Consider the following 16,681-nt stretch of genomic DNA (forward strand, 5'->3'; position numbering starts at 1 on the left):
CTCTGGCACACTTTAAACTAGGATTAAAGGGGAGGAAGTGGGGGATGGGGTTACTGGGTGATGGGCATTAAGCGGGTCATGTGATGTAATGAGCACTGGGCATTATATACAACTGATGAAATCACTGAACTCTACCTCTGAAACTAATCCACTATGTGTTAATTAATTGAATTAAAATAAAATAAAATTTAAAAATTTTAAAAATAAAATAGGATTAAAGTTATCTATTTTCATAGAATTGACCCGGAAACATTCACAATTGGAGTTTCTTTGAATATTAGTGAGACTACATTTTCCACGTGTCCGCTTAGTTGTAATTCTTCACCAAACTGCCTGTTCACGCTCTGACCTTGTGTATCAGCCGGGGTTCCCCAGAAAAATAGAACCAATAGTATACATGTAGACATATAAGAGATTTACTATGAGGAATTGGCTCATACAATAAGGGAAATCCTACGATTTGCTGCTCACAAGATGGAGACCCAGAAAAGCCGGTGGTAGAATTCAGATCAAGTGTAAAGGGCCCCAGTAAGAGGGACACCAATATTGTGTTCCAGCCCAGCAGAGGGCAAGTTTGCCCTTTCTCTGCCTTTTTGTTCTATTTAATCCCTCAACAATTTGGATCATGTCCACTAGCATTGGTGAGGATGGTTCTTCCTTACTGAGACTTCTGATTCAAATGCTAACCTCTTCCAGAAACACCCTCACAAATGTACCTAGAAATCATATGTTACTAGTTCTCTGGGCATTTGTTAACCCAGTCAAGTTGGCACATAAAATTAATCATCAAGCCTAGTGTGTTACTGAAGAGATGGCCATTTATGGCTAAAAGCTCTTCTTATGTTGGCTTTTGAATCATTTCTCTACCACAGCACGAATATTCTCCTAAGTTTGTCATCTTTCTTTAAATTTTAATTTTTTAAACATATATAAGCCTTACTGTCATTAAACAAATCAGTGCATTCCTTTATGATTTGTGCCTTTGGTGTCATGTTTAGAAAGGTTTGCATACCCCTAAAAATTATGTAAATATTTACCTATATTTTATCTTATTACTTACCCAGTTTATTTTTATACATCAAAATTTTTATTCCATTAAAATTGGTTTACTTTAATTAAATTTGTATCTTATTTTTATCACACATTTTTTCAAATAATTTCTGAATATTTTCCAAATAAATTTTATTTCCAAATTTTATTTGGAAAATTAGTTATTTTAAAATATTTATTTTTCCAAATAATAGGGAAGTTTTAACATCATTTACTGAGTAAGACCCGTCTTTATGAATGACTTGAAATGTCAAAATTTGCAAAGCAAATCTCCTTTCAGCGTTTTTTTCTGGTAACAGCTTTACTGAAATGTAATTCACACATCAATTTCATTCATCCATTTAAAATGTACAGTTCAGGGGCACCTGGGTGCTCAATAAGTTAAGCATCTGCCTTCGGCTCAAATCATAGTCACAGTGTCCTGGGATTAAGCCCCCGTTTTGGGCTTTCCACTCAGCAGGGAGTCTGGTTCTTCCTCTCCCTCTGCTCCTCCCCACCAACTCATGCTCTTTTTCTCTCTCTCTTGCTCACTTTCTCTCTCAAATAAATAAAACCTTTAAAAATTTGACTTTTACAATTAAAAAATGTAAAAAATAGAATGTACAGTTTAATGGTTTTTAGTAGATTCACAGAAGTGTGTAATCACTGCCACAAGTTTTAGAAGTTTTTCGTCACCCCAAGAAGACACCCTGTACACATCTGAACATGTTTTTATGTGCTGATTGGCTATTTGTATACCTTCTTTGGGAAAATATCCATTCATATTTTTTGCCTATCTTTCAGTTGGTTTATCCGTCTTTTTAATTGCTGAGTTGTAAAAGTTCTTTATTCTGGATATTTAATCTTTATCAGATATATGATTTGCAAATGTTTTTCTTCATTCTGTGGCTGTCTTTTCACTTTTTTTGATGGTATCTTCTGAAACACAAGTTTTTAATTGTATTTAAGTCCAATCATCAATTTTTCCTTTGGTTGCTTGTGCTTTTTGTGCCATATTTAAGAAACTGAGGGGCGCCTGGGTGGCTCAGTGGTTTAAAGCCTCTGCCTTCGGCTCAGGTCATGATCTCAGGGTCCTGGGATTGAGCCCCACATCGGGCTCTCTGTTTGGCGGCGAGCCTGCTTCCTCCTCTCTCCCTCTCTCCCTGCCTCTCTGCCTACTTGTGATCTCCATCTATAAAAATAAATAAATAAATAAATCTTAAAAAAAAAAAAAAAAGAAACTTCCTAATTCAAGGTCATAAAGATTTACACTTCTGTTTTCCTCTAAGAGCTTTATAGTTTAAGCTGTTACATTTGGGTTTATGATCCATTTTAACTCAATTTTTGTATATGGTGTGAGGTAGGAGTCCAATGCCATTCTTCTGCATGCATACAGTTGTTCCAGCACTATTGGTTGAAAGACAGTTCCTTCCCTTTTGAATGCTTTTGACAGAACTGCCAAAAAGCAATTACCCATAAATGTGCTCATTTACTCTGGACTCTCAAATCTGTTTCATAGATTGGTATGCCTTGTACCACACAGTCTTGATTACTGTAGTTTTCCAGTAAGTTTTAAAATTGTAATGTGTGACACTTCCACCATTGTTCTCTTTTTTCAAGATCATTTCGGCTATCCTGAGTTCCTTAAATCTCCATATGAATTTCAGGATCGGTTTGTCAATTTCCGCAAACAAAAACCCAACTGATAGGGATATTAATGGATCTGCAGACCAATTTGGGAAGTGTGCCATCTTTACAATATTAAGTTTTCCAACCCACAAAGGATACCTTTTCATTTATTTAGCTCTTCTTTAATTTCTCTTGATAGTATTTTGTAGCTTCCAGGGCACAAATCTTTCACTCTTTTGTTAAAAATACTCTTTTGTGAAGTACATTCCTAAGTATTTTACTATTTTGATAATAGTATAAATAGAATGTTTATTTCCTTTTTTGATTGTTCATTGTTAGTATATAAAAATACAATTGATTTTTGTAACTTGACCTTGTATTCTGTAATCTTGCTGAATTTATTATATCTAAAAGATGGGTTTTTCTTTTTGGTAGATTCTTTAGGAGTTTCTTTATGCAAGATCAAGTGATTTGTAAATAGAAGTAGTTTATTTCTTCCTTTCCAATCTGGCTATCTTTTTATTTCTTGCTTAACTGTCCTGGGTAGAAGCTCCAACATCAAAGTTGGAGTGGCATCACAGGAGTGGCAAGAGTAAACATCCTTGTCTTATTTCTGATCTTGGGGGGAAAGATTTCAGTATTTCACCTTTAAGTATATTCGTTATCTGTAGTTGCTCTTTATCAGGTTGAGGAAGTTCTCTGTTATTCCTAGTTTTATTGATTTTTTTTAATCATAAGAGGATTTTGTGAAATGTTTTTTCTGCATATACTTATGTAATCAGATTTTTGTGGTTTGTTTTATTAATATGGTGTATTACATTGAGTGATTTTAGTACATTGAACAAACATTGCATTCCTGGAATAAATCCTGCTTGATCATGTCATATAATCACAAACTCTTCCAAACAATAGAAGAGGGTACACTTCCCGACTAATTCTATTACCATACCAAAATCAGACAAAGCCATCACAAGAAAACTACAGACCAATATACCTCATAACTACAGATGCAAAAATCCTCAATAAAATGCTAGCAAACCAAATCTAGGAACATAGAAAAATGTTTATATATCATGACCAAGTTAGGAGAATGGGGCATGAGTTACTAATGTGTATGGGATTCCTTTGGGGAGTGATGACAATATTCTGAAATTAGACAGTGACAATGATTGCACGATTTGGGGACTATACTAAAAATTGTACCTAGTAAAAAGGCAAATATCATTTTATGTGAATTACATGCTATTCTTTTTTAAAAGAAAGCTGCCTGCCCTCTATTTTCTCTTTCATCCTGTCCTACTGCCTGAAAGGCAGATACAATCATGTTAGTAAAAAAGATGTTAAAGGATGGTAGAGCAACAAGACGGTAGGAACCTGGGTCTTTGGATAACCTTCCACATCAAACGGGCACAGCCCCATGAATTGCCTACAAGCTCAGATATTCACAAAAGCAAAAAACCAAAAAACAAAAAACTAATCCCTGCTTTGTTTAGATCACTGTGATTAGATTCATGTTAAAGTACTCCAACCAATATCTTAATTAATTCAATTAGGTTGTTTCTACTTTTCACTACTACACACAATTTTGCAATGAAGTCCCTCATATATATAAATATATATGTACACACATATATATTTATATATATACATATTTATATATATACATATATATTTATATATATGGACATGTGTTGTCTTAATATTTGTAGACATTTTCATTTTTGTTTATTGTTTATTATTTGTTTGACCATTATTTTCTACTAGAGTTTGGCTTATATTTATACTTTGTTTATAATAATTTTAGTCATATAGGAATTGTTACTTTAAAGTGTTCAAATGTATCAATCTTTTCCTCTGATAATTTTTTTTAGTCTCGTTTCAGAAAATATTTCTCAAATGTATGTTAAAGATATTTTCCCATGCACCTCCGGACAGTTTTAGTTTTCTTCTTCATATTTAGTTTTTCCTCCACTTGGAACTGGTTTTTATGGTGTGAAGTATGTGTCACATTTTCCTTCTTATGTAGAGCTAATTGTTCAAGCACCATTTATTCATAATTTCATTCTTTCCCTGGTGAACTTCCTACATTTTCTATGTCTTTCAGTAAAACTTAACAATTGCTAGTTTAATTTCACTGAGGATATAATCTTTATTATCTCACTCTTGTTGAGGCTTACTTTATGACCCAGGGTATAATCAGTTTTTATAAATGTTACAGGAGCCCTTAAAATAATGTGCACCTTGGGGTGCATGGGTGGCTCAGTGGGTTAAAGCCTGCCTTCGGCTTGGGTCATGATCCCAGGATCCTGGGATCAAGCCCCATGTCAGGCTCTCTGCTCAGAGGGGAGCCTGCTTCCTCCTCTCTGCCTACTTGTGATCTCTAGCTATCAAATAAATAAATAAAATCTTAAAAAAAAAAATGTGCGCCTTGCTACAACTGGATACACTACTCTATATGTTAGCCAAGTCTGTTGTTAAACATGTTATTTAAATCTATTATATATGTATTGATATTATTTTTTCCTGTTTATTAGTCACAAACAGAGGTATGTTAAAATCTCTATCATGATAGAATCATGTATTTCTCCTTTGAGTTGCTTTATTTTTTTAAAGTATTTTGAGGCTATATTTTTAGGTATATCCCAGTATTTAATTGTTCTATTATCTTGAATTAAAATTTTTTATAATTACAAAACGTCCCTTTTTATCTAGCAACAAATTTTTGCCTCAAAGTCTACTGTATGTAATGCAGATACTCCAGCTTTTCTTTCTTTCCTTCCTTCCTTCTTTCTTTCTGATTGTTTATGTGCATATTTCTCCATCTTCTAATTTTCAACTGTTCTGTGTCCTTATACTTTATGTGTGATTCTTAAAAACAGCACATGGGGCACTTGGGTGGCTCATTTGGTTAAGCGACTGCCTTTGGCTCAGGTCATGATCCTGGAGTCCTGGGATCAAGCCCCGCATGGGGTTCCCACTTCTGCAGGGAGTCTGCTTCTCCCTCTGACCTTTCCCTTCTCATGCTCTCTATCTCTCAAATGGACAATAAAATCTTTCAAATAAATAAATAAATAAATAAAACAGCATATATTTGCATTTGTTTGCTTTTCTTTTTTCCAGTCTACAGTCTCTGTCTTTTAAATGGAAGTCGGTCACTTATATTTAATATAATTACTTATAAATTGGGGTTTAAAGGTACTATCGTATCTTTTGTCCACATTGCTTTCTCTCTTTTTCCTTGCCTTCTTTTGGACTGTTTGCTTTATAGCATTTCCCCCAACTATATAATTTTTCACTGCACAAATTCTTGAATTTCAACACAGAACTACTAAGTCAGAAACTGGTATAGAGTTCCTGATTCAGTGGAGCTATGATGAGACTTGAGAATGTGAATTTCTAGCAAATTCACAGATGATACTGATGCTACGGGTCTACTGACCACACTTTGAGAACCTTTGGTTTGCAGGATAAAATGGACCAGATATACAGAGATCAGGAAAGAGATACTGAAATAATCAAAGCAAATGATGGTTTTGACTAGGGCACTGGCAGTGAAAATTTTTATGAGTATTAATAACAGAGAATAATGGTACCACTGAAAGAAATAAAGGATTCCAGAATAGAACCAGGTTTTAGAGTGATAAAGATGAATTTTGCTGACATTTTTACCTTAGAAGTAGAGAAAACAGAAAGCAATTATAATCATCAGAATTGAGGATATAGTTTTCACTAGTTAATATTATTTCCTGGTTTTCTGTTCTTTAGAACTGTTTTAAAATAAAGTTCTCCTGATAAAAATAATTATGTAAATATATTTTGTTACAAACGAAAAATTGGATTAAGTTTATAAAGTTTAAGATTTTTAAGTTTCTAGGATTTAATTTTCTCTAATGAGATGCATCATCAATACATGCTGCTGCAATCTAGTTAGATGACGACTAGTAAACTGGACACCGGGTAAGGTTTGAAAGTCCATTTAGTCTGCTGTATCAACCAGATGAGGGATACGGAAGAATTAGATCAATGGATATTCCTTCGCATGTGCTTCAGTATACAGACAGACCTTCTAGTGACCCAATCAGCTGGATTCTGCTACAAAACAAAGCAAATGCATGAAATAAATTAATTAAATGAGTTCATTTACAAAAAATAGTCACCAGTTAAATAATTTACCTGACACATGAATTTCAATTTATAACACTGATTATTTTTAAATAAAAGGAGAGGATATGACTACAACTCAAAAGCATAATTTTTCCTTTATTTTCACATGTATATATCCTAGAGAATATCTAAGTCACAGCATGAGGGACACTGAGAAACATACGTAATATTAAAAACCATTCTGTTTAGTATTTTGCTTGAGTAATTATGGTTTATTTATTTATTTAAGATTTTATTTATTTATTTATTTTACAGAGAGGTAGAGAGAAGTACAAGTAGGCAGAGCAGCAGGGAGAGGGAGAATCAGGCTCTCCACTGAGCAGGGACCCCGAAGTGGGGCTCGATCCCAGGACCCTGGGATTACAACCTGAGCCAAAGGCAGACACTGAGCCATCCAGATGCCCCAGTAATTATTGTAATTTTAATATAAATGTATATACTATTTATCTAGGAACCCAACTGAATATGAAACTCTGCTAGAGACTGAAAAAAAAAATTGAACCCACAGTAAATAAAACGTGACATCTTCATTCATAGATGAGTGCCCAAAAATGATTTACATAAACAAAATGTGTCAACAACCTGTAGAAAGCTTTATAACTGAGGTGAGTTTGTGATAAAATAAAGGCATGTTTCCCAAAATGTATTGTAACATAACAAATCTCTTTTGTAAAAGTAAAAAAGTTTCTGATTAGTGTTTTAGATACATAATTTTAGGGGATCCTAGAAATAATTGAAATCTTCATAAACAGCAAATGGATTTCAGAGATGGATCATGATAAGTAATCTCAGACAGGAAGACCCTAGTAGTCTGCAGATGAGATTGTTTCGAAGGAGCTGTAATACAGGTGGGTTTTTAGTGTTCTGACCATAGCTTTAAGTATCAAGTCATCATTACTCACCTACTCAGAAACCTTCCTTGGCTTCTGTATTAAGACTTCTATTGTTGCGGTAACACAAACTTAGTGGCTTAAACAACACAAATAAACTTATCTTAAAATTGTAGTGGTCCAAGTTCTCAAATGGTTTTCCCTGAACTAATATCAAGATGCCAGCAGGGCTGTATTCTTTCCTGGATTCCTTAAGGGAGAATCTATTTTCTTGCCTTTTCCTGCTTCCTTGGAAAGGGAGGCTGCACACATTCCTTGGCTCCTGCCCCCCTTCCATATTCAAAGCTAGCAGTGGCTGGTTGAGTCTTTCTCCGATTACATCACTCTGACCTCCTCTTTCCACATTAAAGGACCCTTGTGACTACCCGACATCTTCCAGGATAATCTCCCTATTTTAACGTCAACTGATTAGCCACCTTAACTCCATCTGTAACTTTAATTCCCCGTTGCCATGGAATGTAAGATAGTCATAGGTTCTGGGGATTAGGATGTACACGTCTTGGTAGGGAGGAGCATTATTCTTCCTATCAGGATTTCCCAGTGTCACCAAAACTATGCTGGCTCTCAACGATTTTGACTTATTGATCCCAATTTACTCTCCTGCCTTGGCCATAAGACTCCATTCTTTGAACCCACTGTTCCAACCACACGATCTCTCTGATGTTTCCCCCAAACAGCCTGTACTCACACAGCTCTACAGCTTTGCTCCTGGCATTTTCTCTTCCTTGATGTTCTCTTCATTCCTCCCCAGATGTAAATCCCATTCATTCTCAAAATTTCATCGCAAATGTTTCATTCGCCATGAAGCTTTTCTCCTAATCTTTCCTCTGTAGACATATCACGGTGTTTGTACTTTCCTACGGAACTTAACAATGCATTTCCTTTGATAGTTATTCCTGTTCTTCGCTGGAGAATGCTCTCATTGAAGGCAGAATCGCATGGATTCTCCTCACTTTCGTGTCTCTTCTCTAGATTACCATCTAGTAAAATCACCCCCCTTCACCCAGTCGTGCTTCACAAACTGGGGAGTCATCTCTGACCAGGCCATCAATGAACTTCACCAGTGCTCGCTCCTGATCGAAGTTACGTTCATCTCTTGCCTTCTCTACTGGACTCCTTGTTTTCAATCTTGCCCTGTATCTCTCACCTTGCATATGTGAGCCTGTGCGTATGCATGGGCACACACACACGTGTGCACACACACACACACACACACACACAATTCTATTCTCAACTCAGCATCCAGAGGGATTATTTACATTGTGTTGAAGCCTAAATCTGATTATAACTCAGTCCTGCTTAATGTCAGACAGCTTTCCAACACACGTAAAATAGAATCCAAAGTCCATATCATGATCTATAAGGCATAACCTCACCTCCCGCTGTCTTCCATCTTGCTTGCTAGAGTCCTGCCTCACTGTCATCCTCCCTGTTCCTCAGGGAGCCTGGCAGGCACTTGCCCCAAAGCCTGTGCACTTGCTATGTCCCCAGCCTAATTTTCCAGGTAGCCACATGATTGACTCTTTTATGTCCTTTATGCCTCTCCTCAGATCCTCATGTTCTTTGGGTCTCTGTACAAACGTCACTTCATCGACCATCTCATGCAAAACGGTAGTCCTTCATCTCTTCCACCACTGTCTGTATCCTTATGCTGCTTGCATTTTCTTACACCTATCATTCCATAACATCACATTATAAATCTACTTCTTGTCTGTCATGTCCATGAAAATATAAACTTGATGACGGCATAAACTTGATCTCTCTTCTAGGCTCAGAACGTGCAAGCATGCATAGCACAGAGTAGATATTTAACAAAGTTAAATGAATAAACTTAATTTTGTGTTTCCTCCTATTTCCTGCTCCATTCTTTGATCACAAATGCTAAGCAAGTATTGGCAGAAGTGAATTTTACCCATTTGCCAAGAGTTATTTAATAGACTCACCAGAGGAAAAACCACAGCAAGCCACTTTTATCATAGAGAAATAAAGACAGTAGAGAAATTATCACAATTCAGCTTAGTCTTTTATTATTTAATTTTCATATGCTGGACCTCCCTTGGTCACAAAGTATATCGCACTGAATATTTCAAGGATGGAGTTCAGAAATTAATCCCAGCAGACCACCTTTCCTACACAGGATGTGTGGCTGGGGGCAGGGGATAGGGGTTTGGGACACACCAGTATGGATGTGAAGGACACCAAGAAGATGACTGTAAGCTGCAAAGGCGCAGTTAGGGACATCCAGTTTGGGGGGATACACTCAAAGCTTAAAGTGTTTCTTCTCTTCACAACACGGGTTTCTTAGAAACAGACTTTTTCCCCTTTGTGTCTGGGTTTTTCAGACCAGAGAAAGCAATTTAAAAAAAACCAAAAAACCTCAGAGCAAAAATAAAACACATAGCTTCTAATCACCCACTCCCTTGTTGCACATACAAAAGGTAATTTTAAAAATTCATCTTTTCTTTGTCACCCACTGTCTATATTGATGCAAAATTAAATGTCTGGAACTGTGTAAGTTCATTCCATTTATACTTTACCCATTTTATATTATTTTTATTTTTAAAGATGTTATTTATTTATGTGAGAGAGAGAAGGCAGGAGAGCAGAGGGAGAGGGAGAAGCAGGCTCCCCGCTGAGCAGAGAGCCCTCTATGGGGCTCGATCCTAGGACCTTGAGATCATGACCTGAAACGAAAGCAGGCGCTTAACTGACTGAGCCACCCAGGCACCCCTACACTAAACCAGTTTTAAATGATCATTTCTACACTACTGTTAAATGCTTCTCTTCCTTTCCTTCAGAATTTCCTTGAGTCCTTCCTTTTATACCAATTCCCGAAACTCAGTAGCATCAGTTACATCTTTTAACCTAAAAACACAAGTTTTAATCACAATGAATCCTTTTGGTTCTTATTTTACTTTTCTTGCACAATTGAAGAGTATGTTTTCTAAGCCAATGGTTTTTGACTCTGTGTACAGATTAGAATCACCTGCAAAACTTAAAAAAAAAAAAAAAAAAAAAAAAGGAAAAACAAAACACCAAGGCTCAGGACTCTCCCAAGACCTGAGTGGGGGACCCAAGCATCAGACTCTCTTTTTAAAGATACCCAGTGAGTATAATATGCAACCATGGTTAAGAACCAAAGCTCTTAGCCCACACAACTGTAAGCCACTCAGAAATAATGCAGTGATGAGAATAGTAGCAAGAGGAAGCTGATCCCACATTTAGATTTCCCTATGGCTAAATCCCAGAGCAGGCCATTGTCCCATGTGTAACTAGTTAACTTGTATACTATATTACATGACTGGATGGATATAGTGATTACCCTTGACAATATGGATATGATTCAAAACAGAAATAAGCTGAATAGTACTTAAAGATATTTTAAAGAGAGTATAGTCAAAGGTCATATTAATTCACACTATCTTCCTTAGTAGTCTATGACTTAAGAATTATACATTTGTGGGGCGCCTGGGTGGCTCAGTGGGTTAAAGCCTCTGCCTTCGGCTCAGGTTATGATCCCAGGGTCCTGGGATCAAGCCCCGCATCCATCAGGCTCTCTGCTCAGTAGGGAGCCTGCTTTCCTTCCTCTCTCTCTGCCTGTCTCTCTGCCGACTTGTGATCTCTGTCAAATAAATAAATAAAATCTAAAAAAAAAAATTATACACTTGCAATATTCTTTCCCTTTCCCTGCCTTTTACTATAATTAATGCAGCAAGCTCAAGGGAGGGGTAGAGGAAAGTCCTTGTTCTCTTTCTTTTCTTTTCTTTCTTTCTTTTTCCCTAAGAAGCGATTTCCTAAATGGTTTCTTGTGTAGTGGGTCAAGAAAAAGAAAAGGCTGAAGGTGATTAGGATCCATGGCACTGAAGGGAACCCAGACATTCTATAAAGAGCCTTCAATAAATAGGCAACATAAGGCAAAGAAAAGATGCTGGCACCAAGAGGCAATAGAAGAGGGCAATGGGTATTGCCTAATTACAAGAGCACTGTGGACACATTCTGCTTCTGTACCAGACTCTGGCACAATATTTTGGTTATATTGAATTTTCCCATCACTAATTGCTTAGAATTTCCAAACTGAGCATTTAATTGTCCAAAGTGGAAAGGTGACTGAGAAAGAACAGACTTATGCTCTATAAATGCTATACTGTAATCATAATTTGGATAAAGAGATATACACTGACTGGTTTGGCTTGGGAAACCTTGACTAACTTGACTGGGATGTTGTTCATCACTTTTTGGTAGCATAAGTATCTTTCTCCAGCTCTGTCATTTCTTGACTCCTTTACTTTATAAATGTCATTTTGTTCAGATACTTCTTCAAAACAGTTGTTGCCAGGATCTGAACTGGCACTGGAAGAAAACAGGTTATTTGTAACAAAAAGAGAAAATTGTAGTATTACATAAAGCATTATGACTGCTTCCAAGTGATTAAAAAATCTATGTCCTAATGATCTCAATTTACTTTTTCTGTCAGATCCTTCAAAATTGCCTGGAAATTACAAAGCAGGCTTTTTGCAGTAAATTCTAACTCCTCAATATCTTAATTGGATATTAGCCATTTACTGGTATATGCGTATGTAATATATTATTAGTGTCTGAACTATCTTAAACTAATTAGCAGTGTTTCACCAATTAAAACAATGCCTCTTAAATAATGAACTACCATATAATTTCTAAATCATTACTACTGCTTGGCACCTTCTTTTATATTACTGGCTTAATCCTGAAAAAAATGTGATATTTCTAAAACCTAAGATTTCTTTTAAAATTTCTGAGTTTTAACAGATTAACTTACAATATTTGTTTTTGAGACATGGCTTCTTCAAGACATTGAACATTATACCATATCTAAATACATATTTTCATATTTATTTCTTATGTATTATTATCATTTTTAAGGTAAAGGAATATTATTTGTCAACAGGAACACATCCTTTTTTTTAAAGAGGAATCATATTTTTAAAAAGGAATTCTTTTTTAGAAATTTTCCAAACTCAAGAATTTACTGTTTGCTTAGGAAACAAGACATAGAGTTCTACTGCAGAGAAATATTGTTTGTTTTAAGTTATCTTAAAATGCTAATATAGAAATGTTTACTTTTGTATTAATACATCTTGTCACATTTAACAGAAAGTTCTCCTGTGTACTCAAGATTCATTCCCTTTTGGATTGTTTTTTCTGCTTGATCTCCGAACAGAGTCCTCACAAAGAGGGAAAATGACAGTAACTTTAAAGAAGAAACACACCTTTACTCAATAGTTAAACTAGAATAGTAAAAACAGACCAAGAGAAGATTTAAAAAAAAAACAAACAAACAAAAAAAAGAAAAGCCTTGCAGAAGCAGGTGCACTAAAAAGCTCAATTAGTTCACAGACTGAGGACACTGCTTTTTCTAAGTCCCTCCCCCCTACCCCGCACTGGGAACAATTTTCTGAGTCTCCCTCTCTCGACTCTCCATCCCTCGAGTCCTAACCAGGTTTTTTCTTTTTTGCTTGAGAGAACGAAAAAAAGTTGACAGGGAAGGAATATCCGGTTCATCTCGCGAAGGGTTTTCTATTTTCAGTAAGTTTTACTGTTCTCCAGATGGCTCCCGATAGTCCCTAGACACACAGAGTCACTAGGCTTCCTCGCGACCCTTTTGAGAACCTATTTCATGAAAACAGGAGCTCTCTGTACCCCTCCAAAACAGACCTACCCAGAATGTCACATGTGATTTCCACGTCGTTTGTCGACCCTCATCTTTGCATCCCAAGTTATAAACGTCTGTTTCAAGTTAAAAGGCAAAGAACCCTCTAACGCTTTTCCAGGGGCCTAAAAGACCCCCTCGGCCTCCCAAAGCGAGTGCCTGACGCGGCCAGTGGGAGCTCAGACCTTGACCGTGCGCCCGAGGAGGTGGATCCCTGCTACCCACTGGCTTTAACCACAGGAAAAGTTAACTTTCGGCTGCGTGAAGGTCTCCAAAGTCCGTCTTGCACGTGCCGGACGGAGCTGGGCCAAGGTCTCGAAATGTGAGGCCAGGCAAGAGAGACGTGTGGACAAAGCTTCAGGGTACCACCGGCCGCCGCACGCAAACCCACCTGAAGGACCGGGCCCGGGGGCTCCCGGCCGCGCTCGCTGCGGGTCTGAGTTCAGCCTCCAACGCCCCCGTCTCCCCCTAGGGACTAGAGCCTACCGCGAGCACGCCCCGCGCGGCGTCCGACGCCGAGGCTCTCCCAAACCTCGAGACCTCGGCTGCAGCCCGGCGTCCTTCCCGGGGCGTCCTTACCTTGGGGTTGGTCAGGAGTTGTTGCTCGTCGTTGTGCAGCAGCGCTCTGGAGTTGGACTCCGAGTTGTTCACGTAGACCTGGACGCAGGGGTACTGCGAGGTGCCCCTGCAGTCGGCGCCACAGGTGAAGGTGCACTCGAAGACCTCGCCGATCTGCTGCACCGACAGCACCGTGCAGTTGGCCGCCGTGGCTTGCAGATCCTGCAGCGCGGGACTAAGCCAGCAGAAGCCGAAGATAAAGAGCGACACGACGCCGGAGATGATGAGAAACAAGCCGAGCCGGATGCTCTTGTCCTCGGCTTCCGTGTACTCGTAAGCCACCCGGAGCTTCGCCATCGCCCCCCACTCCGGGCGGCTGGCGCGCTCCCCCCGCCCCCTCCCGCCCCCGGCGCCGAGCCCGACTGCCTCGGGCGGGAGGAGCCGCCGCCGCCGCCGCCGCGCGACAGCAGGGGAGTGGGCGGCGAGGGGGAGCGCGCGAGAACAAAGGGGCCGAGGCCGGCGACGCCCCCGGCGGCGGCAGCGCTCCCCCCGCCCCCCCCAGCCCCGCCGCCAGCCGGGCCCGGGAGGCTCGCGGTGCGACCGCTGTTTCAGAGCCTCCTGCACCCTCGGGCGCGAGGAGCGCACGGGCGGCTCCTGCCTCCAGCGCCCCCTGCCAGCCTCCGCCCCCGCGCTCTCCCCGCCTCCCCCACCCCGCCTCCTCTCGCCCGGTGTCTCCCCGTCTCCATCGCCCGCCGGCAGCTTCTCCGGCTCTTCGGGCAGCTGCCCCGAGGGCAGACGCGGCTGAGCTGGGCCGAGCCCGGGGACTCCGCCGTGCGGGAGGCGGCTTCGCCCGGCCCCACCCGCCGCCGACCCGGGCCTTTCCGCCCCGCCCGCCCCAGGGACGTCTCCCGTGGGCGAGGGGCGGGCGAGCACCAGGGAGAGCGGCGCTTGAGATCCTCCTTAAATCTCCCTTGGAGAAGCGTCTGAGATGAAAGCTTAGGATCGGTAGAGCCGAACCCGAGTGAAAGTTAAAACAAAAACAGAAAACAGGCAGAGGGCGTAGTGCCAGTGTAGCGGCGGGAATCTTGAACTCCAAACCAGGATTGGTTAGCCAGCCGCAAGAGCCAGCAGCCGCCAGGCAGCTGGCGCTCGGGGGGAGACGGGCTGCCGGGCCTTGGGGGGTGGGGAGGGAGTTCCCGGGCGAGCGGTGGGCGCTCAGCGCCTCCCGGGGAGAGTCAGCAACACGTTCTCGGGCCTAGGCGGGCGCGCGTACCTGCACGCTGCGGGGCGGGAGGCGTGACCCGCCGCGCGCCGCCCTTCCACGCCCAGCGAGCGAAGTAACGGTCTGGCTCCGGGGTCCTAGCCCTCCCAACCACCTTGGATCGCGCCGCGCTCCCCGACCCCCAGCCCGCCCCGAGGGCGTCAGCATAGGAGTGAAACAGGCTGATTCAGGCGGAGTTTGCTGTGGGAACATCGTGCGTGGGGCAGGAGCCTGCGACCGGCAAGACCAAGGAAACCCGCTGCCTGCGTGCTCTCTGGACCTATCGGAAACTTAGGTCTCCCTTGGCCGGGTGGACCGCAACTGTTTGCCCCAAGGCTGGGACGGACTGAATAGGGACCGAACAGGCGGAGAGGTTTGCAGCCCTGGAAAGAGACACCACTTTCCCCATCAGGATGTTCCCCCTGGCTCCCTGGACTCCCGAGAACAGAATCATTTCTGTTCTCTTTCCTTCCTTAGGAGCCCTGCCACCCGTGGCCCACCACGGAATTTGTAGATGAGCTTTCCAGGAGCGCTGTGCAAGGCGACAGCGGCGTGCAGACCCACTTTGGGACAGGTATCGTTTCTAGAGCTGCGTCCTGCTCTCTTAATTCTTCCAGTTTCTCCCTCCACCCCCGCCTCCTCTGTGCATACCTTCAGCCTCTGTCCTTTTCATGATTTTTTTTTAAGATTATCTTTTTCGGAAGCCACACTTCTATCATAATATCAAAGTTGAGAACTATCTCGACCTACATTTCGAAGAATCAGAATATTAACTTCTTTGCAAAATATGTATCTTGGCTTGCAAGTCCCAAATGGATATATTCATTTAAGAGTATTTATGAATATGGAAACACCGTGTCATGGAATTCTTGACTTCTTCCTTGGATTTCAAATGTTACTTAACTGGTACTGAGTATCTTTCAACTGCAGTTCTGATATTTTACTTTGAAGTACTCCATTCCTTTATGTGGAAGGTAACAGTATTTCTAAGGAAGGGGCAAAGCAAGTTTAATTATAGGAAGACCCTAAGTGTTTTTCTGAAAAAAATTAAGATACAGGATTTGGAAAACTTCCAGATCAGGAGGAGACTTTTGTACTTACGTACTTTTCAAGCTTTGACAGAATAGACTTCCTTCTTTCTTTAAGAATTACATTATTTTTTCCCCTTTCTGTTGGCATTTGTTAGTGGTTGTTAGTGTTAGACACTTAGACAATTGTTAGTGATTACATTACCAGAAAGGGAAATGAGTTCAGTAGATGAGACAGCTTAACCTGGGATCACAGATCTTCAGCCTGAATCTTTTTCCTGCTGCAGGTTATAATCATCTTCGTTTTCACGAAGGCTCAAGCCAGTCTAAGATCTGAGGCAGTGGTAAGCAGATAACAAGATCCAATTATTCCTCCTTGGTGGGCTGAGCAACTTAGTCCTGAGGCAGAACTAACTCCTGTTAGTGCTCAAAAAAC

General features: G+C 40.6%; 1 protein-coding gene across 1 annotated transcript in view; it reads right to left on the reverse strand.

The window, feature by feature from the left end:
• KCNMB4 (potassium calcium-activated channel subfamily M regulatory beta subunit 4) overlaps positions 1 to 14,445 on the reverse strand; it is a 60,714-nt gene extending 46,269 nt beyond the window's left edge. Inside the window, exon 1 of the mRNA XM_046010882.1 lies at positions 13,978 to 14,445. Within this exon, the coding sequence (XP_045866838.1) occupies positions 13,978 to 14,313 (336 nt within the window). The 5' untranslated portion in view covers positions 14,314 to 14,445. The remainder of the gene's footprint in view (positions 1 to 13,977) is intronic.
• Between the last annotated feature and the right edge of the window lie 2,236 nt (positions 14,446 to 16,681).

This window comes from Meles meles, chromosome 7 (assembly GCF_922984935.1).
Source record: "Meles meles chromosome 7, mMelMel3.1 paternal haplotype, whole genome shotgun sequence".
NCBI lineage: Eukaryota > Metazoa > Chordata > Mammalia > Carnivora > Mustelidae > Meles > Meles meles.